The 27,725-nt window shown below is 41.2% G+C and overlaps 2 protein-coding genes across 16 annotated transcripts in view; one reads left to right on the top strand and one right to left on the bottom strand.

Moving 5' to 3' along the window:
• Positions 1 to 20,518, top strand: part of ST3GAL6 (ST3 beta-galactoside alpha-2,3-sialyltransferase 6) — a 107,192-nt gene extending 86,674 nt beyond the window's left edge. For 11 of the 13 annotated variants that reach the window (XM_032629526.1, XM_032629521.1, XM_032629525.1 and 8 more), the window contains 5 exons: positions 9,788 to 9,883; positions 12,838 to 13,024; positions 13,129 to 13,266; positions 17,775 to 17,927; positions 19,028 to 20,518. In XM_032629526.1, coding sequence (XP_032485417.1) covers positions 9,788 to 9,883; positions 12,838 to 13,024; positions 13,129 to 13,266; positions 17,775 to 17,927; positions 19,028 to 19,114 — 661 coding nt within the window. In that variant the 3' untranslated portion in view covers positions 19,115 to 20,518. Of the gene's footprint in view, positions 1 to 4,359; positions 4,379 to 9,787; positions 9,884 to 12,837; positions 13,025 to 13,128; positions 13,267 to 15,869; positions 15,922 to 17,774; positions 17,928 to 19,027 lie in introns of those variants that run through there. The other 2 variants (XM_032629531.1, XM_032629530.1) reach the window with 2 other exon arrangements.
• Positions 20,519 to 21,240: 722 nt separating this feature from the next.
• The window catches only part of DCBLD2 (discoidin, CUB and LCCL domain containing 2), a 91,071-nt gene continuing 84,586 nt past the window's right edge, over positions 21,241 to 27,725 (bottom strand). For all 3 annotated transcript variants that reach the window (XM_032630581.1, XM_032630583.1, XM_032630584.1), the window contains 2 exons: positions 25,845 to 25,982; positions 21,241 to 25,131 (listed from right to left, as the gene is read on the bottom strand). In XM_032630581.1, coding sequence (XP_032486472.1) covers positions 24,662 to 25,131; positions 25,845 to 25,982 — 608 coding nt within the window. In that variant the 3' untranslated portion in view covers positions 21,241 to 24,661. The remainder of the gene's footprint in view (positions 25,132 to 25,844; positions 25,983 to 27,725) is intronic.

The raw sequence follows: 27,725 nt of genomic DNA, 5'->3' as shown, positions 1-27,725 counted from the left end.
ATTCACCAAAACAGATGTACGTTAAATAGGGTTTTTCGTCTGTTTTTTGTGGGTTTTTTTTGTTTTTGCCTCTTAAAGATAAATGATCTGGATAGAATCTTCTCTGAATAGATACCGGCAAATGACAGAGAAGGCCAACTGGCATATTTACTGTGCATGATCGTCAGGATGAGAGTTAAGAAAAGGAAATATTTTCAGTACTAAGCCAGAGGATCCTAAGTATGGGAAAAGGAAAAAGTCTCAAAGAAATGTTGACAAATCATTTATTTTCCTTGTTAAGGTGAAATTCATACAACATAAAAGGAACCGTTTGAAAGAGAACAATTCAGTGGCACTTAGTACATTCACGGTATTGTGCAGCCACCACCTCTAGCTAGTTCCAAAAAGACAAACCATTTAAAAACAATGATTAATCTTTTCGTGTTTTCTTTTCCGTGTTCCTCCTTTTATGGGAACACTCAAACTAGCTGTCTGACCAGAACTTCGGCAGCAGGGGAGCGATGCTAAGGGTAGAAAAGGATAGCTTAGAAAAGTTTGTTTTTATTCTTTTGCTGGGGAGAGGGGAGGGCAGGTGGTGGGCATGGGCCATCTGAAATAGAGGGGCGGTACTGGTGAAAAGTCGCTAGAGTCAGCAGGTCAGGCGTAACTGCTCTGGGACCTTGGGCAAGTTTCGGAGTTTCTGAACCTTGGTTTTACAAAAGAGGAGGTGGATCTGTATATGCACATTATACCAATGTCAGCTTTACTAGTTAATAAAGTTAAGTTAATAAATTAAGTCAGTGTAACCACTGGAAGAAACTGGGTGAAGGTTACACAGGACTTCTCAGTACTATTTTTGCAACCTCCTGTGAATCTAGAATTATTTCAAAATAGAAAGCTTAAATTGAAAACATGGGCTTCCCTGGTGGCGCAGTGGTTGAGAGTCCGCCTGCCAATGCAGGGGACACGGGTTCGTGCCCCGGTCCGGGAAGATCCCACATGCCGCGGAGCGGCTGGGCCCGTGAGCCATGGCCGCTGGGCCTGCGCCTGTGCTCTGCAACGGGAGAGGCCACACCAGTGAGAGGCCCGCGTACCGCAAAAAAAAAAAAAAAAAAAAAAAAAAGAAAACATGACCACGTGAAACTTGTGCACGAATGTTCATAGCAGCATCATTCATAATAGCCCCAGAGTGGAAACAACCAAATGTCCAGCAACTGCTCAATGGATAAATTAAATGCATATCCGTACAATGGAATGTAATTCAGCCGTACAAAGCAACGCAGTACTGATTCCTGCTGGGGCATGAGTGAATCTTGAAAACAGTTTTTTTTTTTTTTGCGGTACGCGGGCCTCTCACTGTTGTGGCCTCTCCCGTTGCGGAGCACAGGCTCCGGACGCGCAGGCTCAGCGGCCATGGCTCACGGGCCCAGCCGCTCTGCCGCTCTGCGGCATGTGGGTTCTTCCCGGACCGGGGCACGAACCCGTATCCCCTGCATTGGCAGGCGGACTCTCAACCGCTGTGCCACCAGGGAAGCCCTTGAAAACATTTTGCTCAGTGAGAGCTGTCAGTCACAGAAGATCACATATTGTATGACTCCATTTATATGAAATGGCCAGGATAGACAAATCTATAGAGATAGAAAGTGGATTAGTTGTGCCACAGACAGGGGTTGGGATGGGGGTGGAAATGGAGAGTGACTGCCACTGGCTGTGGGGTGTCGTCGTCGGGTGATGAAAACGTTCTGGATTGGATAATGGTGATTGTGGCGCAGCTTTGCGAATATGCTAAAACCTGCTGAATTTTATTATTTAAATGGATGAATTTTAGGGTGTGTGAATTATATTTCAATTTCAAAAAACGCTTTTATAAAGCAGGGGTATGGTTGAGGTACCCTCTAGATTCCTTTCTAGCCACTTTGTTCAGAGGGCACCATGATGCCACACCTAGAACAAACGGTTTGGAGTGACACACCTCTAGTTCTCTTGCCATCGTTTCCCTACGCTGTCGCTCTTGATTTCTCGGGACTCGGTTCCTTGTTAATCTCCAAAGCACAGCTCACACAATTGTGGCCATGCTTTTTTATAAACTTCACTAGTGATGGAGGATATTTTAAGGGAATTGCATCACAAAGAATACCTACAATGTGCCCATGTTGTGAGATCCTGACCCTTCCTGACTGTGTGTGGAGCTCTGTAGCACCAGCTTGCACCCTGGTCCTGGAGATTGCTGCTTTCTCCTCAGTGGGAGCACATCCTCCCACAGCCAGAGCAGCGAAATCCTGGATCACAAAATCTCTGCTCTCGCTTAAAATACAGGAACCAGCTCTCCTCCCGCAGCCATCACCATCGCATTCCGCAAGCCCGCCAGATTCTGTGAAGAGTGCTTGAGTCCTGCATAGGTGGTTATAGAGTAACTAAGCAGAAATATCTTACTTAATGGAAGCACCTGTGTTAAGTCAGTTGCTTGCTAAGTGGATGGGGATTTGTGAAGGCTGCCTAGTTGCTCATCCGGGCAGAATCCATTATGTTAGCAGTGGCAGAGCCAGGTTACATCGGCAACCAGCCAGGGTGGGAGCATGGTCTTTGACAACTTACGACGTCAGCAGTGTATTTATTAAAAAGAGCCCAGGCTCTATAAGGGATATCAGTGTCTGCATCACTGCTCTGGCCGTCCTCCTGCTTTGCAGTTTCTTTACATGGCAGCATTTTCAGCCAGGAGGAGGACTTGAGGGTGAGGGGAGGTTGTGATTCTTCATCAACAAAGTAGTCATTTGTGGCAGAGAGGAACACATACGTGTTCTGTAGCAACTGCTGTGGTCAGATGTTGGATAGAGAGAGATACAGAAACCATGGTACACATGCCGGAGGAACTGACGGATGGCTCTGTGTGACACAGGTTGACAACATTTGAGACCTCAGTGATTCCCCTACTTTGTAAAAGGGCATGCTGAGATCCAAGAGGTTAGGTCATGAGGCCAGGCTCCCAGAGGTGCTGAGTAGGGGAGCCACAGCTAGCAGTGAGATCTCCACCCCACTCCAATGCACAGGGTTTTAGGATCTCTGGGCTGCAAGTAGCACTATTCCTAACTAAGCGTGATTTGAACTAAGTGGATGGTTATTATCTCCCATATCACATAGATGTGTGGATTCAGATGTATAGAATCAGGTTTGTGGATCTAGCTCACAGGGCAGGCCACGTATGGCTGCACAGACTGGATTGCACAAACCGCGGGAGTGCCGACGTACTGGGTACCACCTGCACGTCTGTATGGATTGGCTCCAGTTATGGGATTGAATTAATGGCTCGGTAATGTCAGGGCAGCTTCTTGGTGGCTCTCTCTAGCTTTCCCTCTTTGGTGCAAGATGACTACAGCCGCCCTAACCTTGTTATCGCATGTCAGTATCTAAGCAGAAAGGATGGGTAGATAAAATCAGTGTTCTGCTCAAACCATTCTCTTCCTGGGGCTAAAATCTTTTCCAGGGCATTTAACAGACTTCCCTAATATCTTATTGCCCAGGGATGGTTCATGTGACCACATCTAAACCAACCATTGGCACAGGAATATACTCACTACTGTTAGGCTTGTGAAAGCGGGGCTCTGCCAGCAAAGGTACAAGGGGTAATGGGTGTTGGGAATATGACCAGTGGGATCTGCCAGAGATTGCTACATTGAAGATGGAGTGATACATTTTAATGTATACACTGTGCTGCTGAAAGGAGTCATACAGCATTTAGAAAAGAAGACAGATCACAGATCACTGCAAGTGGGCAGTTCACGTTTACTTTCTCTGTATTGATGGTGTTGATGTTTTACTCTGCACAGGCTAGTAACTCTTCTGGATCTGCCTGACTTGATGAGAAACATGGCTTTCACCTAGGGGAAGTGTAACCTCTTGCCATCACTATTTCAGCAGCTTTCCAGATTTTCCATTAACAGGTTCAGGCACTCTGGAATGATCTTGTTTTCTGGGTGAGCAATTTGAGGCACATGGATTTCCCTACCTGTTTCCAGAGTGGAAGAAGGAAGAACGGCTACCTGTTTCTCCAGCTACAAAGTCACACTTAAGGTGACAACCAAATCAGTTTCTAAAATGCACAACCTGTGAATCAGGAAGTTTTAGATCGGAGGATGCAGAAATGTAAATATGTTTATAAATAAAATATAAATAACATATAAAATTTTAGATTAGAGGATGCAGAAATGTAATATTCTTGCCCACTAGGGATTCACAATTCACTGCGGCTGATAGTGAACGAAAGTTGTGTTAATTAAATATCTTGAAGGTATACAGTCACCCAAAGGACACTGGAAGTTATGGATTCACGCTAAGGAAACAGGGGAAGCCAGGAGCCCAGGCCAGGTGGATGAAGCCAAGGAGAGGATGAATCACTCCTTTGGTAATATGGGGGTACCTGCTGTGGAGGGAGGGAAGCAGTGAATTACAAGGTATGTGGTTCAGACCGTGGATCTGTTCCATTTCACATTTTCCAGCATCACGGGGGGGCTGTGAATACCAGCTGCAGAGGAGATGTTCTTGCCTAAGAGTAGTCTTAGGCACACCCCTTGAGGAGTTCCTAGTGTCATGTATGATATTCAGAAAAATGTGTGGATCTTTGCAATATCCCTTGCCAAGAGGAAAAGTAAAATTTCATTGACGAGATTTCCTTTTGAAGACATCAGCACACTTTTCCTGTGGTGAAGGGCCCTCCCCTTTCCACCTGCCCCCTACAAAGCTGACAGAGAAAAAAACAGAAAGGGAAATTTAAAAAATGCGGTGACCATGGAACTGTAAAGCGTCTTTGGAACTGGAGTTCTCTTGGGTGAGGCAGTGTCCATATGATTTCTTTTCATTTCTCCCAAGCGGGCGGAGGCTGAGTAGAAGGAATGACCCTCTCTCTGTAACCAATCCTTGGGGCTCCTGTGAAACAGATCTGCTTACACCCTTAACTCCCCCTTTTCTTTTGGCTGGAAGGCTTGTTAGGGTTTGTGAGAGGAGGTTCAGGACCTTGAGTTTGAGAGGGGACCAGGGATGTGACCTGAGTATGACAGATGGTACCTTCTTGTATTGCGATGCTCTTTTGGCCACGTGATCTGGGGCTTGATTATGAACTGTAATCCCGCCTGATACAGATAACACTGAGGGAAACTTCTGGCCGAGTGTTTATGCAACTGGCTGTGTCTGGGACTGAGCTGAGTTCCCTCTTTCTGGGGTCAACTGCAGAGATTAGGCCTGTGGGGCAGGAGTCCTTTGTTGAGGTTCCAAGATAAGAACTCTGGGGACACACAGTGGTGGCCTGTGCTCCTGGCCCCGCCCCGGCATGTTCGGTGGTATTGGAGTCAGGCAAGCCTGGTTCAGGCTGGGGACCCCAGTCCAGGATGGTTGCTGGGAGGGGAGTGGCCTCCAGCCTTCTTTGAAGGGAGAGGGTTAGTCTACATGCCATAAATTATAGATATTCCTCCTTCACCTCCACACAGGTGACCTCCCAGGAACAGAGCTGTTATTTCCATCCTGTCCATTCCTAGCCACTCCCTCCCTGGTGCCCAGCCTCACTTAGCGTCCTGGCAGGGAGACGGGGCAGCATCTGGAGGGTCAGCCTCTGGTTTTGCATTAAACTGGCTGTGAGGTCATGGAAGGAGGAACCACACAAGCTGTGTGTGTGGGAATTGCTCCCTGCTGTACAGCTCTCATGGGCTAGGTCTGCTCAGGAGGATGGCCGCAGACCCAGAGAGAAAAGCGTTTTGAAGTTGACCAGCATCCCCATCTTCTCCGTGCCACCTGGCTGCAGAGCACCGTGGACAGAATAGCTTCCTGGAATTGGGATTTATGTCAAACTTGTATATAAGAGCACCTAGAAATGTTCCTTTCATAGTTAAAGACAAGCAGATTTAGGAAAGAAACTTCTAGAACACATTGTGACATGTCCATCATAGGAGGTCTGGGGGTACAAACTCAAGGAGGGCCTGTTGGATGGTTGCCCCCCAGCCTCCATCAGTACCATCTGTGAAACCCTGGATCTTCTTGTTTTTGTAACAAAGTAGACACTGATTATGCATGACTTTTTAATATTTGGGAGCTGAAAGTCTCAAAACATTAAAAAAGTGTTTTTAAAAAGTTTAAGGTGTGAGGCTTCCCTGGTGGTGCAGTGGTTGAGAGTCTGCCTGCCGATGCAGGGGACACAGGTTCGTGCCCTGGTCTGGGAAGATCCCACATGCCGTGGAGCGGCTGGGCCCGTGAGCCACGGCCGCTGAGCCTGCGCGTCCGGAGCCTGTGCTCTGCAACGGGAGAGGCCACAATAGTGAGAGGCCCGTGTACCGCAAAAAAAAAAAAAAAAGTTTAAAACATCAAGCAAATAGATGAACTAAACAAATTCTAAATAAAAAAGGGAAATTTACATGTGTAGGAATGTGTATCTTGTCTCTCCTTAACCTGACAGGACCAACTCCTGGCTCCTTTCAGTAGTTCCTGTATTGCTGTGTTCTCTACGTTTAAATATTCTACAGCATTTGTGCAATTTTGCTACTGATTAATCTCCTAAGAGCCTTACGGTCTGGAGTTCATCTGGTCTGCTGATTTCATGGTTCTTAGAGAAACAGTTTTTTCCTCATACTTCCATGTCATGAGGGCCCTGCAAGGACAATCTCAACAGCCTTCTCCTCTGTAGTTTTCTCCCCGAGAGGAGAAGGACATGATCTGTTCTGTCATTTCTCCAGGCCTGGCCGAGTGGTGGTGAGAGCTTGGAGTTGGATGGGCCAGGCCATTTTTTAAAAATTAATTTTTATTGGAGTATAGTTGTGTTAGTTTCAGGTGTACAGCAAAGTGAATCAGTTATATATAGACATATATCTACTCCTTTTAAGATTCTTTTCCCATATAGTTCATTACAGAGTATTGAGTAGAGTTCCCTGTGCTGTACAGTAGGTTCTTATTAGTTATCAATTTTATATGTAGTAGTATGTACATGTCAATCCCAATCTCCCAATTTATCCCTTCCCTGTCCCTCTCCCCCTTGGTAACCATAAGTTTGTTTTCTACAGCTGTGACTCTTTTTCTGTGTTATAAATAGGTTCATTTGTACCACTTTTTTAGATTCCACATATAAGTGATATCATATGATATCTTTGTCTTTCTCTGTCTGACTTACTTTACCCAGTATGACAATCTCTAGGTCCATCATGTTGCTGCAAATGGCATCATTTCATTCTTTTCTATGGCTGAGTAATATTCCATTTTGTGTGTGTGTGTGTGTGTGTGTACCACGTCGTCTTTATCCATTCCTCCATTGATGGTTGCTTCCATGTCCTGGCTATTGTAAATAGTGCTGCAGTTAACACTGGGGTACATGCATCTTTTTGAATTTTGATTTTCTCCGGATATATGCCCAGGAGTGGGATTGTTGGATCATATGGTAGCTCTGTTTTTAGTTTTTTAAGGAACGTCCATACTGTTCTCCATAGTGGCTGCACCAGTTTATATTCCCACCAACAGCGTAGGAGGCTTTCCTTTCCTCCACACCCTCTCCAGCGTTTATTGTTTGTAGATGTTTTGTTGATGGCCCTTCTGACCGGTGTGAGGTGATACCTCATTGTAGTTTTGACTGGCATTTCTCTAATAATTAGCAACGTTGAGCATCTTTTCACGTGCCTCTTGGCCATCTGCATGTCTTCTTTGGAGAAATGTCTATTTAGATCTTCTGCTCATTTGATTGGGTTGTTTGTTTTCTTGATATTGAGATGCATGAGCTGTTTATTTTGGAGATTAATCCCTTGTCCGTTGCTTCATTTGCAAATATTTTCTCCCATTCTGTGGGTTGTCTTTTTGTTTTGTTTACGGTTTCCTTTGCTGTGCAAAAGCTTTTAAGTTTAATTACGTCCCATTTGTTTATTTTTGTTTTTATTTTCATTACTCTAGGAGGTAGATCAAAAAAAGATCTTCCTGCGGATTTGTGTCAGAGAATGTTCTGCCTGTTTTCCTCTAAGAGTTTTACAGTATCTGGTCTTACACTTAGGTCTTTAATCCATTTTGAGTTTATTTTTGTGTATGGTGTTACAGAATGTTCTGATTTCATTGTTTCACATGTAGCTGTCCAGTTTTCCCAGCACCACTTATTGAAGAGGCTGTCTTTTCTCCATTGTATATCGTTGCCTGCTTTGTCATAGATTAGGTGACCATAGGTGCATGGGTTTATCTCTGGACTTTCTATCCTGTTCCACTGACCTATATTTCTTTTTTTGTGCCAGTACCATACTGTTTTGATTACTGTAACTTCGTAGTATAGTTTGAAGTCAGGGAGCCTGATACCTCCAGCTCCGTTTTTCTTTCTCAAGATTGCTCTGGCTATTTGGGGTCTTTTGTGTTTTCATACAAATTGTAAAATTTTTTGTTCTAATTCTGTGGAAAATGCTATTGATAATTTGATAGGGATTGCATTGAATCTGTAGATTGCTTTGGATAGTATAGTCATTTTCACGTTATTGATTCTCCCAGTCCAAGAACATGGTATATCCCTCCATCTGTTTGTGTCATCTTTGATTTCTTTCATCAGTGTCTTATAGTTTTCTGAGTACAGGTTTTTTGCCTCCTTAGGTAGGTTTATTCCTAGGTATTATATTCTTTTCTTTTGCAATGGTAAATGGGATTGTTTCCTTAATTTCTCTTTTGGATCTTTCATTGTTACTGTATAGGAATGCAAGAGATTTCTGTGTGGTAATTTTATGTGCTGCAACTTTACCACATTTATTGATGGGCTCCAGTAGTTTTCTGGTAGCGTCTTTAGGATTTTCTATGTATAGTATCACGTCATCTGCAAACAGGGACAGTTTTACTACTTCTTTCCAGTTTGGATTCCTTTTATCTCTTTTTCTTCTCTGATTGCTGTGGCTAGGACTTCCAAAACTATGTTGAATAAAAGTGGTGAGAGTGGACATCCTTGTCTTGATCCTGGTCTTAGAGGAAATGCTTTCAGTTTTTCACCATTAAGAATGATGTTTGCTGTGGGTTTGTCATATATGGCTTTTATTATGTTGAGGGCCAGGCCACGTTGGATGAGAGCTGAACAGTAGATAAGCCACTGGCCTAGGCTGATTCTGGCCAGCAACGGGAAGTCCCACTTCATGTCCTACTTTAAAGCTCTTTGCCAGGAACACACAGTAAACTTTTCATTTGTATTGGTTAAGCTCCAAGAACCAGTACCCGTTTGGGGAATTGAAATGAGCACGGCAGGTACAAGGAAGCTGCACTTTGCCGACCAGATTCTATACTGTCTGTCTCCAAACTTGTAAGACGCAGCAGTAACCCAGAGCTGGAATCTCAGGGGAATGGGTAATGCTGATGGAAAATACATACACATCTAATATGAAACACACTTGTATCAGTATTAACATGCAGAATCCTATATTGAGGGGTATTTTTGTAGTCCAAAGGTCTGGACTCAATCCTAATTTTACCTCTTTGGAGTATGACTTTGAAATGTCACCTAACAGTTTTTTGAATCTCTTTCTTCATTTGTAAAATGGGAATATCAGGCTTACTTATCTCAGTGGGTGGTTATGAGAATCAAATGAGGGGATGTATATGAACTGATATGTGTTAATAGTTGCTAACGATGATATACTTCCTATGGAATGTTATTTCTTGAATCTTATATCTTTCTGATATATCCCTAGACCTGTAAGTTACAACTGGTTCTTTTTCTACTTGTGCAACAAGTGAAATCTTGTATTGGGTTCCTCAAAGTATGAATGGGTTCTTGGAATCACCCGGTTTTGTAAAAGATGGCTGAATCTCTCTCTTGTCATTTGCCCAACAGTGTGCCATGTAAAAAATGTGTGGTGGTTGGTAATGGCGGAGTTTTGAAGAATAAGACGTTAGGAGAAAAAATTGACTCCTATGATGTAATAATAAGGTAAATATATCTTCTATTTGCTAACCTGGAATTGTTTCAAAAGAGTATAGTTTCCTGCTTTAGTACCGCTGTGTTTTAAAAGGAAGTAGAGTCGCTGTAGTATGTTTAAGTACATTACACGTTACTTGAGTTGTTGGCTGGAGTAGGCCTAGATTTCAGGTCATTTATTTAGCAAATATTTATGAAATCCCCTTAATATGCCAGGCACAGTCCTAGCTGTAGTTCTAGCACAGTTCTAGGGGGATATAGCAGTGAAAAAGAATAATATTCTTGCTCCCCGTGGAGCTTCCATTCTAACGAGGGGAAGAAAACAGTAATTAAAGAAAGAAATGTAGTAATAAATGCCATGCAAACAATTAAAACATGTGTGATAGAGAATGACTGAGTGGCTATTTTTGAATTGATGACTGTTTTGAAGGGGAGACGTCTAAACTGGACCTAAGACCACACAGTACCGGCCGTATGAAGACTAGGGAATACAGACAGAGAGGATGTTTACTGCAGGTCTCCAGGAGGGTATGATGCTAGGTTTAAGAGCAGCAGCAAGAAAACCAGTGAGGTTGGAGGGCAGCAGGCTGGGGAGGTGGTGCAATTGGCAGCGAAGAGGTAGGTAAGGGGCAGGCTGTGTAGGACTTTGTAAACTACGATTAGAGCTTGCGTTTTATGTTAAGTATAACAGAAAACTTTTGAAAATTGTTAAGCAAGAGAGCAACTCTATCTGGTTATGTCTTTAAAATACCCTGGTGATGGCATGGACAATGAAACAGGAAGGACAAGCTGTGGAAACGAAGAGGCCAGTTAGATTGCTGCATTTGGGTAGATGATGGTGGCTTGCAAAAGGACTGTCATGGTGTGGAAGGAGATAAGGGGCTAGACTGAGGCATGTTTTAGAGGTAGAGTTATCAGGATGTTCTGATGCATTAGATGTGAGCAGAGATGGGAATAAAGGAATGCAGGATACCTCCTCCTAGGTTTTCAGCTTAAGAGATTGGCTGGATAGTGGTACCATTCATTGAATTGGGGAGGACTAGGGTAGGAACAGGTTTAGAGGAGAATCAAGATTACTGTTTGAACATACCAAGTTTGATATGCTTACTAGATTTGCAGTGGGTAAGTCAAGTAGGCAGTTAGATAAACAGGTTAAAATCTTCATTGCGAACAGCCTGTAAGTTGTACTTAAACCATGGACTGGGTGAGATTTCCCAGGGAGAGACAGAGAAGAGGGCCCAGGACTGAGCTTTGAAGTAGTCAAAACTTAAAGGTTGAGCAAAGAAAAAGGAGTTACAGAGTTGGAGAGGATCTACCAGTGAGGTAGGAAGAAAGACAGGAGAGGTGATCACAAAAGCCAAGAGAGCACAGTGTTTTAAGACAGAGGGAGGTTTCATGCATGACAAAGGCTGGTGAGAGGTCATGTAAGATAAGGACAGAGTTCACCATTGGACTGGCAAGCTGAAGCTCACTGTTACTCTTGACAGAAGAAGACTTGGAGGCACGGTGCGGGGGAGAAGCCCAAGTGGGGTGGTTTGAGGAGAGAATGACAGGTGAGAAAGTGGAGAAACCAGTAGAAGCAACTCTTTAGAGAAATTTCACTGTGGAGTTGAGAAATGAGATAGTCGCTGGAGATGATTATGGACTCAAAGGAGATTTTCTATTTTGTTTCCTTTTATAAAGATAGATTCTAAAGCATATTAGTAAACTGATGGAAATGAATAAGGAGGTTGGTGTGGTAACAAGAGAGGGGATGGGGTCCAAACACCAGTGTGGTTATCTCTGCAGTGGAAGGGAAAGCTGGGATTGTGGTTACAGCTACCAAGTCCCGTAGGTGTAATGGTGGGGAAATGCGGACATTTCGAGTGCTGTTTTCTCATTGAAAGGGTGAAGATGGCTATGAATAGTCTTCTGTAGAGTGGGAAAGCTTTGCGCTGGGCAATGCATTAGGATGACCTGGCAGTGCTTGGGCATTTTGCTGGGTTACAAGCTGAGGGTTTCTGCACAGCGTGGTCACCTTATTTTCTGTGGATTATTCATTTTGAGGAAGCTGTGAAAATTTATCCACAAAACAATGTTGAAGCACTCACAAATTTCTTTATAATTGTCTAAAATCTGGTCACCTAGAACCACACCAGGCCCTTGTGGGAAAATGCCATTAAAGACATTATGAAAGTCATTTCAGGTGTTACTAAGGCTGCCTTATATCACAGTCAGTGGCAAAGGGTCAAACAGTATTTATCTCCTAGGGGACAGTGTTTTGGGAACAGTGCATTCCTTTTCATAGCACACCTTCATGGTGTGTGCATAAATAGTATATGTCTAACCTTGGCTTTGAGTATCCACAAACCCAACACTGGATCCTTTGTGGTTCTTTGGTTCACACCAGAGATAGTCATTCATTTGGTTGTGCTTGGGTATAAATATAGCAATTTTATGTTGTTACTTTATTTCAGAGCACAACAATTTTGGTGGGTTTTCAAATCACCTTAACTGTGACTCTTGCCTGTCAGTCACTGAGACACACGTCCACCTGCTACATGATTGTGTAACCCTGGGCAAGTAACTTTCTCTCTATGTACATTGGGGCCCTCATCTACAAACACAAGGGGTTCTGTCTGGATGTCCTGCCATGTCTCTTTTAGCTTGAGTATTCTGTGGTTTTATGTTCCCATTTGTTTCATTTTGTCTTCAGTTTTTCTGGAGGTAAGAATGAATTATCAGGTCCCCACAGTTAATTTTCAAACACAAATGAATGTTTCTGCCTTTGATCAAACAGCTGTTTCACGAAAGGGAGTTATTTCCTTGGCTGTTACGTGTGAAAGATTGACGGATTGCCGTGTGGCTTTAGAGCCCTGGCTACACAGCTGACAATGTCTGTCCAGCTCTGAAAGCTCTGAGAACTGTGATGGACGTGACCCGTACTGCGCTTGATCTACATATCTTGTGTGTTTTACTACCCACAGAATGAATAATGGTCCTATTTTAGGACATGAAGAGGAAGTTGGGAGAAGGACTACCTTCCGACTTTTTTATCCAGAATCTGTTTTTTCAGATCCCAATCACAATGATCCTAATACTACGGTGATTCTCACTGCTTTTAAGCCACTTGATTTAAAGTGGCTGTGGGAATTGTTGACAGGTGGCAAAATAGTAAGTTGGCAAAATTGATCTGGCTTCCAATTACCTTCACTTTTTTTTCATTAAAAAAAAGAGACAACAACAAGTTGTATTTTTATTTTCTTACTTTATTTCAGAACACTAATGGTTTTTGGAAGAAACCAGCATTAAATCTGATCTATAAACCGTATCAAATCAGAATATTAGATCCTTTCATTATCAGAACAGCAGCTTATGAACTGCTTCATTTCCCAAAAGTGTTTCCCAAAAATCAGGTATGTATTTTCCTTTGCAGTTTCAAACTAAAGACCTCACTGGGGTGGGACAGAGGGTCCTGGGGGCTCTTGGAAACTGGATGAGAACCACAACTTGTGAGGTGGCTTCACTCATGCCTGGGTTAGTGAAATCACATTATCTTTGGATTTTAGCTTTATGTTTTTCATGTTGCAAGGAAAAGAACCTTAAGTGTGTGGGGGGTTCTGCCATTAATTAATTCATTAATTATTTTTGGCTGTGTTGGGTCTTTGTTGCTGCCCACTTGCTTTCTCTAGTTGCGGCAAGCAGGGGCTACCCCTCCTTGGGGTGTGTGGGCTTCTTGTTGTGGTGGCTCCTCTTTGCTGCGGCACACAGGCTCTAGGTGCGTGGGCTTCAGTAGTTGTGGCTTGTGGGCTCAGTAGTTGTGGTGCACAGGCTTAGTTGCTCTGCGGCATGTGGGATCTTCCTGAACCAGGGCTCGAACCTGTGTCCCCTGCATTGGCAGGTGGATTCTTAACCACTGAGCCACCAGGGAAGTCCCTAATTCTTTTTAATTATAAGGAATCTCGTTGACTCTGACTCTTGCAGCCCTGTTTGTCTACATTCCCTAGGGAAAAAATAGTCTTTAGACCCATACAGAGGCAGGCTATGTTTTTCACTTGAAGCTTGAGTAACTGTGTAATGTGATATCTCAGCTGAAATGAGGCTTTCCCTTTTGTAACTGGGTAAAATCCAAAGAAATAAACACGTATTTTGTATCTTTTCTTCAGCATGATAAAGAAATTCTAAAATATTACATGCTTAAAATCAAACAGCTTTTACAAAGGAGTGTTTTTTAAAAAAGGAAATCATCCTTTTCTCTTCTCTCCATAACTCAGATTATCTCCCAAGCTTTATTGCCTTTTATATCCTTCTAGACTCTTGTCTATGCATTTACAAACACAAGCACTGGTTTTTTTAAAGTTAATTTTTATTGGAGTATAGTTGCTTTACAATGTGTTAGTTTCTGCTGTACAGCAAAGTGAATCAGTTATACCTATATCCCCTCTTTTTTTGATTTCCTTCCCATTTAGGTCACCACAGAGCACTGAGTAGAGTCCCCTGTGCTATACAGTAGGTTCTCATTAGTTATCTATTTTATACATAGTAATTATATATGTCAATCCCAATGTCCCAATTCATCCCATCCCCCCTTCCCCCCTTCCCCCCTTGGTAGCCATGTTTGTTCTCTACATCTGTGTCTCTATTTCTGCTTTGGGAGTAAGTTCATCTGTACCATTTTTCTAGATTCCACATATAAGCTGTATTATACGATATTTGTTTTTCTCTTTCTGACTTAACTTTCCTCTGTATGACAGTCTCTAGGTCCATCCATGTCTCTGCAAATAGCACTAGTTCGTTCCTTTTTATGGATGAGTAATATTCCACTGTATATATGTACCACATCTTCTTTATCCATTCCTCTGTTGATGGACATTTAGGTTGCTTCCATGTCCTGGCTATTGTAAATAATGCTGCAGTGAACACTGGGGTACATGTATTTTTTTGAATTATGGTTTTCTCCAGGTGTATGCCCAGGAGTGGGATTGCTGGGGCATATGGTAGTTCTATTTTTAATTTATTTTTTTATTTTTTTATTTACTATTTTTAATTTTTAAGGAACCTCCCTACTGTTCTCCGTAGTGGCTGTATCAATTTACATTCCCACCAACAGTGCAAGAGGGTTCCCTTTTCTCCACACCCTCTCTAGCATTTATTGTTTGCATAGACTCTTGTCTATTCATTTACAAACACAAGCACTTTTTGTTTGTTCAGTATAATTGTGATTATACTATAGATACTGTTCTGCTATTTCCCCTCTCCATTTAATTAACCCTTCTCCTATTTATAGACCTTTAGTTTTTTTTTTTTTTTTTTTTTTTTTTGGTACGCGGGCCTCTCACTGTTGTGGCCTCTCCTGTTGTGGAGCACAGGCTCCGGACGCGCAGGCTCAGCGGCCATGGCTCACGGGCCTAGCCGCTCCGCGGCATGTGGGATCTTCCCGGACCGGGGCACGAACCCGTGTTCCCTGCATCGGCAGGCGGACTCTCAACCACTGCGCCACCAGGGAAGCCCAGACCTTTAGTTTTTTTTTTTTTTTTTTTTTTTTTTTTTGCGTTACGCGGGCCTCTCACTGTTGTGGCCTCTTCCGTTGCGGAGGACAGGCTCCGGACACGCAGGCTCAGTGGCCATGGCTCACGGGCCCAGCCGCTCCGCGGCATGTGGGATCCTCCCAGACCGGGGCACGAACCCGTGTCCCCTGCATCGGCAGGCGGACTCTCAACCACTGCGCCACCAGGGAAGCCCCCAGACCTTTAGTTTTATATCCAGCTTTTATCCTCTATAGGTAATGTAGAAATGCATGTACTTACAGAGATTTTCTGCACACTTGTGTGATTTCTGTAGGAAGGACATCTGGAAGTGGAATTCCCAAGTCAAAAAGCATAAATAGTTTAAATTTAAACCCTATTTCGTAGTAATTTTGAGGGGAAAGGACAGCTTCTGAATGTATATTTTGTGACTTTTCAGCTCTTACTTTCGTACGTGAAGTAAGATCAGATTTGTTCCTTGATTTTTGTTTTAGGTGGTGCACAGGAAGACCCTGGTCTTACTTAGAGATGATCCTAGAACTAGTTGTAAGTAGACTGAAGTTCTAGTAGGACCCAGTGTCCCAGAAGCCAAGGGAGGGACACAGCTGTATTTCAGAGAGGTCAGCTATGTCAGATGCGGTCCTGGAAACATGGAGGTCATATTGATATGGACAAGGGTAAGAAAGAGAAAGACAGCCTGACTGAACTGGGTTAAAGAGAGAGAACATGGGACACGAGTGAGCGGAGGCAAATCTTTAATGGATTTTGCTAGAAAAGAAAGCAGAGAAATGGTTGGAAGATATAGGCTCAAGAAGGTTTTTTTTAATTTTAAAGAAAGATAGATGATATGTTTGTGTGCTGAAGGGCATGATTCAATAGAGGGAAATATTGATGATGAAGAGAGAAAAGGGATACTTGTGAAAGCGAAATTGTTGAGAAAAGAAATGTGATAAAATGGAGTGCACTAGTGGAGAGGTTGGCCGTAGGTAGGAACAGGGACATCTTCATCCACATAGGAGTGAGCACTGAAAAAATATGGTTAAAGACGAAGGTAGATTTGGAATTGGGAAGATGATGTAGCTCTTGTCTGATCGATTCTGTTTTCTAAGAAAAATAAGGATTAAACCGACAAAGTAGGAAGAAGGGTAGAGCTGTTGGATAGAAAGGTATGAAATTGTCATCTTGGAGAGTAGGAACGGAAACTTACTAGGGGAGTGAAATGTAAAATGGATGGCTAGTGGGAAGCAGCTGCACAGCACAGGGAGATCAGCTCCAAGCTTTGTGATGACCTACAGTGGTGGGATAGGGAAGGTGGGAGGGAGACGCAAGAGGGAGGAGATATGGGGATATATGTATGCATATAGCTGATTCATTTTGTTATACAGCAGAAACTAACACACCATTGTAAAGCAATTACACTCCAATAAAGATGTGAAAAAAAAAAAAGACTTAAAAAAAAAAAAGGCTGTTAGGCTTGCAGACAGATTTGCTTCCTGGAGTTTATCTGATTTTATTGTGCTGCTGATTTTTTTCTTTTTCTCAAAATCATAATCATATGTAATTTCCATGGGATCTGTAAGAAACATTTAATCAAAAGAAAATCTCCTTGAATTTTTGTATTAGTAAATTTAAGATATATCTTGTTTTTGCCTCTGAAGGCCATCCAACAAGAATGAAAACTTTGACTGCCAAGACCCTTCTGCCAAACATCTATTATAGTGTTTTTCAGGATATATGTACATGTGAAGAGGATGCTTGGTTTCTTTCTTTTTAGTTAAAATTTAGTTAAAATTATAATCAATTTAAAAACAAAATTGAGATTGTGACTTTAATCTGTATATACGTCTAGAATCTTTATTTTCTAGTCAGATCATTACCATGGCAATTTGTTATTGAAGTTACTTGATTAAAGCCGTCTTTCCCTAGAGCTAAATTATCAGCATTATAAAATAGAACCATTTTAAGGCTAAATTATTTGAAGCCTTTTAGCATGATCTTATCCGTTAGTGAATTAAGCTGTCCTTATGTTTCATACGTGGGTTTAACATTCTCAGGCTTTGCTTTTTCCACAAGTTGCTTGACTTTGGTGTGTTTTTTTAAAAACAAGGCAGCAGCATCCTTTTCCTTAAAGGCTTCATTTGATAGCTGTCTTCTGGACTAGTACTGCAGTTAAGTTTGACCTGAGAGACTTTCTAAGATTCCAAGCAACACTTTATATTCAGAGTTAGGATATTAACTTTGGGGCTTGAGCCTTAGGGCATGACAAGGATTTAACTGAAGTATTTCTGTCCTGATTAAATGTTCAGAAGATGCTTTTTTGTAAGATTAGGTCACCCAAATGTTTTGGAAACAGGTACCTTGTTTGGATTTTTTTCCTAAATTTTCATTTCCTCCTCCAGAAACCCAAACACCCAACAACAGGAATTATTGCCATTACATTGGCATTTCACATATGTCATGAAGTTCACCTTGCTGGTTTTAAGTACAACTTTTCTGACCTCAAGAGTCCTTTGCACTACTTTGGGAATGCCACCATGTCTTTGATGAATAAGGTAAAATATATATATATATGTGTGTGTGTGTGTATATATATATATATATATACATACACACACACACACACACACACACACACACACTTTGGTATAATCTTTGATCTTTAGAGTTGGAAAGCTTATATTCTCCCTTTTCACCCTGTCATTTTACTGAGGGAACAGGTTTTGAGGGGATGACGGCTTGATAAGGGTTTACAGAGATAGCACGTGCTGAAATTAGGACTCAGGTCCAGAGTTCTTACTACAGCTCCCAATCTGTTGGCCTCAGACCCCTGGGAGAAACTCATCAAACCTATATAGGGACCAAGCCTTACCCTAGATACTGTATCATATTTGCACTATTTGAATATATAGAAACCTGCTGTTTGAGATATTTCAAATTCACCTAAAAGCATGGCCATAATCATACGAATTATTTTCATGTAGTTTTTCAGTTAAGTCGATGCGAAGGTCCATAACATTTTAACCTCATGAAAGAATCTTCATGGTCAGAAAAGTTGTAAACCTCTATACTAGATCATTCTTTTCTTCTCTTGAATGGGGATTAATGGTGGTGGATTTGCTCCTTAAGATTTTGACTTTAACTGGTTAAATGGGAAGGAATTTCCTATTTTCCTAATTATAACTTAGATTAGTGACACAGTGATAGGATTAAAATGTTACCTGTACATTTTAAATATTGAACTGTGAATGATTTGCTGTTAAGTATATGGATATATCCCATGACATGAAACCAGTCCCCTTAAATCTTCATCCCTAAGTACTATATAAGCTGAAAAAGTGATATTATTCAGGTTAGAGCTTAACACTTTCAAATTCTGGTTTCTAGATTTATACCATAATTCAGTAGACTAGAAGATGATGTGAGGGAGCCTCTTACTTATGTGATGGTTTAAGTGGAAAGAGTGGGCTTTAGGGAAAGCTCTGGCACAAGAATGAGCAATGAAAAAGAAATGAGAAAGATAAGTTAAAAATCCATGCCACTTGTTACTTGAGTTTTTAATTAAGCTTCTTAGATACAGCATATTCCGTTGCTGCTGTTGTTAACATTTTGAGATTGGGATAGATGGTGATTTTATTTTATTTTTCTTCTTTAGAATGCGTATCACAATGTGACTGCAGAGCAGCTCTTTCTGAAGGACATTATAGAAAAAAACTTTGTAATCGACTTGACTCAAGATTGACCCTACAGACTCAGAAGACGATGTTAACAGTATTAGTTTTATTTTTACACTGCAATTTTAGTTTCTTTTTAAATATGTTGGATGTACTTGTCAAGAAATTAAGTCTGTTGCTGCCTGGTGCTTCATAACCACCGGCTTAATTTCTGTGAATATATTTAATTTATGGAAACCAAGACATGCTAAGATATCAGGGAGAGTGAACTTCTTTTCATTGCATTGTTTTAAAAATAAGCTAGTTTTCTGAGGTGTTTTTAAGCATCTTTTTATAGTTGTTACTTCATCTTAGACTTTTGAAGGGATGTGACTTCCTAATAAGTAAGGGGATTTAGTTTACCACAGCAGATTTTGAATGTAACGTGACATTTTGAGAGGTTTATCTGCCTCCTGTAAATTGGTGGGGAGCTGGCATGCAGCGGTGCCTTGAATGTGGCATACTGGAACCACTTCAGGCCTCTGTATCTCTCTCTGGATGATTGATTGTTTGGTTCCTTTTTGTTCTACCTGAGGAACCTGACTGGAATCTTAAACCAGACCCTAAGCATGGATGTTTAGGGAAACCTAAGATCATACTGGCTTAATTAAGCATTTTTTTTCCTACAGTTAAGTTAAACCATGATTATGACGAGTAGTTTGGTAGAATCAAGATGTTTTTTAAGTCGAAGGAAATAGGATAAATATGAAACGCTGGGTAAGTAAATAACCAAAGAAAGAATGCAATTCCTAAAGTCTGGTGACTGCATTATTTTAAAGAAATAAAGTTTATACAAAGAAGCTGAACTAGGCAAGCTCAAGAAGGAGAAAATTCTTAAAACATTTTTTGCCTGGTTTAATTTATTCATTAAAATTTCAAAGTTTATTGGAAGTAAATTAGGAAAGACATGAATGAGTAAACCTTTAGGAAGAGTCAAGCTTTTTCTGGATTTAAATGTCATTTTCATGAAAAACCAATTGTCCACATGATTAAATCGCATCTTCAAATGGAAAGCTTACCTAGGGTGCACCAGAGAAGACTCTTGTGGGATGCAAACAAGCCAGTTGGACAAAAGTGGTGAGCTAGTCATCTCCCTTTTCATTTTAATGTCTGACTATAACCAAAGGCTATGGGGAGGGAGGGGGACAAGGGGTGAAGAGAACAGTGGAGGTTATAAGGCTGGAATCAAGAGCTGTCAGAAGAGGTAGGAGTGGAAAGAACTGGCATCTTTTGAACAATAATTATCACTGGGAGACAATGATAATTATCACTAACTAGCCTGCATCATCTCTAAGGAGAGTGTATAAATACTATTAGATCAGAAACAGAAATAAGTGACTGACATACTTGAAAGTGGTGTAAGGGGGACAAAACTAGTAGCTGATGTAACCCAGACCTAGGCAATAAATATGGACTCTGTTCTGTTAATCCCAGCATATGTTTGTTTGCACCGTACCAGTCTCGTTTGATTTTTCTGATAACTTCTTTGAGGTGGAAAAGGCACTGCTGTTCAATGTGAACTTTCCCTTATACCACACAGCCATAGGCTGCAGCTGGGCTGCTGAAGCTGAGTTTGATGTAAAGTAATTCGGGCTTCAGAAAGGATGGTGCTGGCTACAGAAAAAGTCAATGTCAAAAGCCAACGGTAGGCACTTCCCTGGTGGTGCAGTGCGTAAGAATCCGCCTGCCAATGCAGGCAACACGGGTTCGAGCCCTGGTCCGGGAAGGATCCCACAAGACGCAGAGCAACTAGGCCCATGTGCCACAACTGCTGAGCCTGCGTGCCACAACTACTGAGCCTGCGTGCCACAACTACTGAAGCCCACGCGCCTAGAGTCCGTGCTCTGCAACAAGAGAAGCCACCGCAATTAGAAGCCCGCGCACCGCATCCAAGACTAGCCCCCGCTCACTGCAACTAGAGAAAAGCCCCCGCGCGGCAACGAAGACCTAACGCAGCCAAAAATAAATAAATGAATTTATAAAAACAACAACAAAAAAAACCCAAACCCCCCAATGGTGGCATTTTCAAATGTTACTGTAAGTACTATAATACTGGCCATAAAAACCTGATCTTAAAATTGAGGGATCTGGCATTTTGCATGGTATGAGAAAGGTTACAAACCTCAAGGTTGTTTTATTTAAGCAAAAAACAAAAAACCTGAACAAGACATATATACAATTTATTAAAAACACATGAACACATTAAAATCTCACTATTTGTACAGTCTAAATTCTAGCAACATATACAAATACTGAGTGACTACAGTACATGCCGAGGTAAGAAAAGTACATTCTGGGAGAATATCACTGACACTCAAGCCATTTTTATTTCCAATACGTATTTCAATACATGTTTTGTTTCTACCTTTCCCAGTGCCAAAAAAGAGGAGGAGGAGATGAGAAGAAACTAGTCACAAGTTGGATTAAATGAGAACTGGTGCCACAATTGACCTAAAAGTATCCAACTCTTCCTTAGATTTTGCAGTTTAGGGACTTCAAGTTCAGAACTGAAAGGCAGAGCCAGTAGGTAATTTTTTTTTTTTTTTTAAATAAGCAGAGCTTCATTGATTTAAGAGGGGCTGAAAAGCTTTTATTGTCCCACCTAATCTATTCATTCTTTCGAATTGTATTATCTGACATGGTTGTTTCTGTAACCCTCTTGCTCTCCAGGTAACAATGTGGGGCCCAGGGAAAGAAGTTCAAGCTTTATCACATTCCATAGAATTACAGCCACATTCATATTTAAACGAGCTCATTTTCTGCTCCCTCCAGTGCGAGGGTCGGGGGGAGGTGTGTTGGGGGGGAGGGCAAATGTATACGTAACATCCTAATTTCAGTTACTGAATAAATCCTCTGCTCGAACCATTTCAACAGCGAATAAACCCATTGTTCAATACAAAGTGCAAACAGTGAAACGTGAACTTAAATAACTGGGCTAGACCCTGCATACGCAATAGGATCTATTTAGATTTACAGCTTTCAATAAAATATAAATCAGCATTCACAATATCTTCCCTTTAACTGTGCCGGTTCCCAAGATCAAGTAACAGCGAAGCCAGTGTAATTTTATGAAACCTTAAGGGCCACATTTCCTGCACCACTGTCTGATTCTACTTTTGTAACTGCATTAACGGGAAAGAATTTAATCCAATAAGCCACAGTGAGTTAAATCTTTTACATGTTTCAAGCAAAGAATAAAAATTCCAAGGGAATTCTGTAAAAGATGGTTACTTTCACATTTTCAGTTTTTACTTGATTGTCTCCAAAGCTGTATATATAGCAGACATAGTAACATTAGGAAAAAAAAAAAACAAAACCCAAAACAAAACTCTAATATGAAAACATACGAATTAAAAGAAAAAGTACAAACCAGTACAACCCTTTGTATCAGGCTCAGCTCTTCATTTGGAAAGTAAAATATATAATAGTAGTAAAAACTAAGTATTTTATAAAAATTATTGGTAGTTCAAAAACAGCACAGTGGCAATATATGAATCAAGTCTTAAAACATGCATTATTTAAGAAAACATTTGCTTCTCAAAAAAAAAGTTCTATGGGAAAACAATCAGGTACACACAAACAAAAATAGCAAGCATCTTTGGAAAAATGAAATAGTTACTGAAATCATTTCTCTTAAAGCTTCGAACAGGCATATGATTTGAGAAAAAGTATATTTTTGTATACTAAGGACGAATAAAAAAATAAAGCAATTGGTTTACTCTCTTCCCACCTGAAAGGGGATGACTGCATTAATACATGTGCTTCACACATTCATAGGTTTTAATAAAAGTTCAACATCTGTGCTTTTTGTTTCAAATATTTTGAAACAAAATGTGTATTGGTTTTTCAGTGAATAAAATTATGCCTCAAAAGTCTGTTGGAAAAAAGGAAAAGCCACTGAAAATAAGACCAAGAAAATCATACAACTAGAAGGCAGGGAGGCCGTAGAAATAGGCAGTTCTGTTTTGAAGCAACGTTTTACAATACTGATAGACTCACGGAAGCAAGCAAAATGAACACTGTACATCATTAGTCAAATTTAGCATATTCTGCCATCATCTGGTGGCACAGGCTAAAAGAAACAACTAGAACCTGATGGGAAAGTATATTTCAATATAAAGTCTGCAAACTAAGGTTTATATTGATTGATAGAAGAGGGGATGCCAAGTTTCTATATTTTAATCATATGGTCAGCTTCCATATCATCTTACCAGTCTAAAGACTTTTAAAGATGGTTTCTACACTAACGCTACTAAGCTGCACGTGGTTTCTATTTCAGTCATTTAAACTAGTTCTGGGCAAATGGTGACAAAGAAGTTGCCCAGAGGTATCAAAAACAAGACAGGAAGTTTCCATTGCTAGGATGCTGAAACATTTGTTCCCTAGGTATATAAAGGACTGCACCCCCTACCACATAGATGGCATAATCACACAGAGCTGAAAAATACATGCTGGGTTTACATTTCTTATAGTAGTTTACTGTGGAAAACAAGTATTTCTTTATTCGACTAAAAACAACAAATTACCTTGAGATTCAAAGAATAACCTGTATACGTAAAACCAAAGAGGACAAATTCGGTTAGTTTTTTTGGCGGTGGGGGGTGGTAATTTATATGACTCCCGAGGAGTCATGATTTTGCCTTTCACCGTGATAAATATAAGTGGGTACTGTTTAGCGTTCACTTTTAGAAACCCTCAACTTTTCACAACTCTCCTAGGAAAAATTCCATTGCAAGTAAAGTTCGGGGCAGGAGAATCTCCTTTACAGCTTTTTTAATTTGTAAAGTTGTTCTGTTTCCACATGGAAACATTAGGGGATCTGAAATAATGAGGTTGATAAAGCAAGCATCACCCACTGAAAAAACTCAAGCATTTATAAACACAAGAACGGGGCTGGCCACCAAGGGCCCCAGGTGGAACAAGCAGGGATGAGGCCAAGTTATGTACTATGAAATGTTAAAGCTCGTTAGGGTGTCAGAAAGTGAAAAATCACTCTGCTCACTACAGGTCAATTTCCCAGCTATAGCTCTTCCTAAGGAAAGATGGATAAGTATATATGACTGCAATCAAAACAAGGATTATGTCACTATTTTTTTTAAAAATTCAGAAAGCAATATAGGAATAGAAGAGGAAGAAGTCATGATAGTACCCACCTTTCACAAAGAGCAGAATTTCAAGCCATCAGACATTTTATAACAGTACCGTGCGTTATTGCCAGAAAGGCTTACAGAGCCATCTCGAGTTCATCAATGTAACTGCAGCATTGGTAATAAATACTCTCAGTGATTTTTAATTTCTTTGAAGTGCATAGTAGGGAGCTTTTTCTGTATAAAATAGTGTTTTACAGTAGTAACAAACAGGATATTTGAAATTTAATAGGCAAGCAGTAACTGTGCTACAGTAACACTTTTAAAGCAAGATGGCAAGATTAGTAGTTTCCTGTACCTCGGTCATCACATTTCCCCCAACCACGTCCGTGACAGATATGTAATACGTTCTATATATTACTACCACTAATACAATTTTAAAAAGGCCATGTGCTTTAAAATGATGCTTTGTAAAAGGCAGCATCACCTTCAAAGGGTTTCTTTAGAAACACCACACTCGCCAGCCCTCCCTGCTCCTGATACCCCCTGTGCGCTCTGTGGCACTTGGTATACCAACTCGTCTGGGGCACTTGGAGCTGGCTTCCCACCTTTTGGCGTATCATACTGGGCCTGGGCCGAGGAGCAGCTGTCAGTCCTGGAGAGAAGAGTGTTGTATGTTCCCACCAGAGGGGGAGGTTGGTTCCCTGCAGCTTTGAAAGTGGACGCTGAGGGCAGGCCAACCGAAGCTGTGGGGTGCCCGGACATATCCACGACAATTGGGGTTGCGTACTCGGGCCCAGTAACCGGGAGAGGTTCAGCATAGGCATGATAGACTTCCTGCACAGGGGAGCTGTAAGGGTCTAGGTCAGCATAGCCTGCTTCTTTGCCTTCCTCTGGTTTAAAGGTAGATCTCTGATGGAGTGTGCCAACAATTCCTCCCACAAGTGGCTGTGCATACTCTGTGGGTATCGCAAAACACAGACAACAGAAAAGTTATCTCATTAAGGCAGGGATCCTATAATTCAGGGTGGCAGCTGCAGGCTTGCACCGAAAACAAACACCTCTTTATGGCACGTTTGTTATCAACGGAGACTGATGGATCTTCCCGCAACAACTAACTTCAAAAATTAAAACTAAAGACGTTACCCTATATCTCATGGTAATAAGTCGATGTGCCAGAGAGCTTCATTCATGGAAGTCTGCATAAAGAGTGTATATGTTCTTCAGATTTATAGACAGTACTTCATTGGAAAATAAATATTCCATTACTGAAATAATATTCGTCTTGGAAAATAATTTCATAGATTTTTTTTTCCTTTTTCAAATATTAGGAAATGTTTAAAATATATTCTACGTTAATAGGATAAATACTGTGAGGCCACTGTGTCTTTCCTGCTCTCCTTTTAAAACCCCCAAACGCCCAATAAAACCAAACGGAATTTCAGGTAAACAGACAAAATGCCTAAAGTTTTTAGAAATGAGTACCCCAGTTTTATGGACAGAACATCTAAGACACAGAAATGACTCTCTTGAGGTCTTTTTAAAAAGTGGTTCTATATTTGGAAACTAGTTCATCTCCTATACATGAAACAGATAAAGGGTACTGCAAATCTCACATGACTTTACAGTGAGCGCGGCAGCTTCTCCTTCCCATGGTGGCTGCACTAGTTACCTGCAGAGTCAGCCTGCAGCACCGTGGTGACTTCTCTAGGACTCAAGTGATTCACTTCACTACTGCTGTAGCGAACTGGGGTTTCCTCGTGCTCCACTGATTTGGCAGGAAGAAACTGCTTCATTCCTTTCCACCAACCTTCATTGTGATCGTAAGTAAAAGAGACCATTACATAGAAAGCTATGTTTGAAATGATAACAGTATATGAAGGGAGCAATCCTGTTGCATTTAAGCCATTTCTATAACAAATATTTATATAAACCAGCCTTTGTGTTCAAGGTTTTTTTGGTTTCTTTGGTAGTTGTTCTGGTGGTAAAATACACACAACATAAAATTTCCTATCTTAACCATTTTTTTTGGCCACGCTGCACGGCTTGCAGGATCTCAGTTCCCCGACCAGGGATGGAACTGGGGCCACAGCAGTGAAAGCCTGGAGTCCTAACCACTAGGCCGCCGGGGAACGCCCTGAACCATTTTCAGTTGAACAGCTCAGTGTTATTAAACACATATTCACATTGTTGTGCAACCCTCCCTACCGTCCATCTCCAGAACTTTCTTCACCTTGTGAAGCTGGAATTCCATACCTAGTAAACCGTAATTCCTGATTCTTCCCCTCAGCCCCTGGCAAGCACCACTCTACTTTCTGTCTTTATAATTTTGAGTACTCTAAGTACCTCGTATGAATGGAATCATATGCTATTTTTCTTTTTGCGACTGGCTTATTTCATTTAGCATAATTGCCTCAAGGTTCATCCACGATGTAGTATATATTGCAGAATTTCCTTCCTTTTTAAGGCTTAATATTCCATTTTATGTGTATAACCACATTTTGCTTATCCATTTATTTTGGTGGATAGATACCCAGATTGCTTCCATGTTTTAACTATTCTGAATAACGCTGCTATGAACACGGATGTAAATATATCTTTTGAAGACTCTGCTTTCAATGCTTTTGGGTATATACCTAGAAGTGGAATTGCTGGTTCATATGGTAATTCTATTTTTAATTTTTTGAGGAACTGACAAAAAATTCTGTTTTCCACAGAAGCTGTACCATTTTACATTCCTGCCAACAGTGCACAAGGGTTCCAGTTTCTCCACATTCTTGCCAACACTTACTGTTTTCTGTTTCTTCCTATTCTCTATTTTGTTCCTCTCTTCTCTAATCTTTATTACTTCCTTCTTCCCTATAGCTTTGGGTTTAGTTTGTTCTTCTTTTTCTAGTTCCTTAAGTTGTTCAAACTTATTTTTTGCTTTGATAAGACTATCCAGTGCAAAGCAGAACACGGTAGAAATCTCTATCAAAAGCATATACTGAAGCAAATCACGGCTATTATAGTGCAGCCAGATATAGTTTGTTATAGCAGTGGTCTTTAATAAGTTTTAATAAGCTTAAAAAATTCTAAGATCAACCCTGCGGGGGGGCGGGGGGACGACGGTGAGAAGTAGCAGCCCAAGACCTGCCCCCATCACTGCTCTTTTCTACCCTCGTCACAGTGAATTCTTTTGACCCCTAACAGTCATTCCAGTGGTGAGACTGGGAAGTGGGAGACCCACCCGCAGAAGGCCCCTGGTGTCACCTGCAGCAACCTGCCACCTGCCACAGAGAGCAGGAATTCGGAAGATGACAACTCATGGCAGAGATAGCAGACTTCACTGACTCGTAAAACGCTGAACTCCACTGCGGTAAATATCCACAGCAGAGTGACACACACATACACACACACACACACACACACACACACACACACACACACACACACACACACACACACTGTGTCACCAGGACTGTAATCCTCTGCTTCTTACCTAGTGTTCACGTACACCACACAGAAAGCTGGTCTCCTCAAGACCGATACATACATGGGACAAACCAGACAA

The sequence above is a fragment of the Phocoena sinus genome, chromosome 4 (assembly GCF_008692025.1).
Source record: "Phocoena sinus isolate mPhoSin1 chromosome 4, mPhoSin1.pri, whole genome shotgun sequence".
NCBI classification, from domain to species: Eukaryota; Metazoa; Chordata; class Mammalia; order Artiodactyla; family Phocoenidae; genus Phocoena; species Phocoena sinus.
This window is presented reverse-complemented; position numbering and strand designations above follow the sequence as displayed.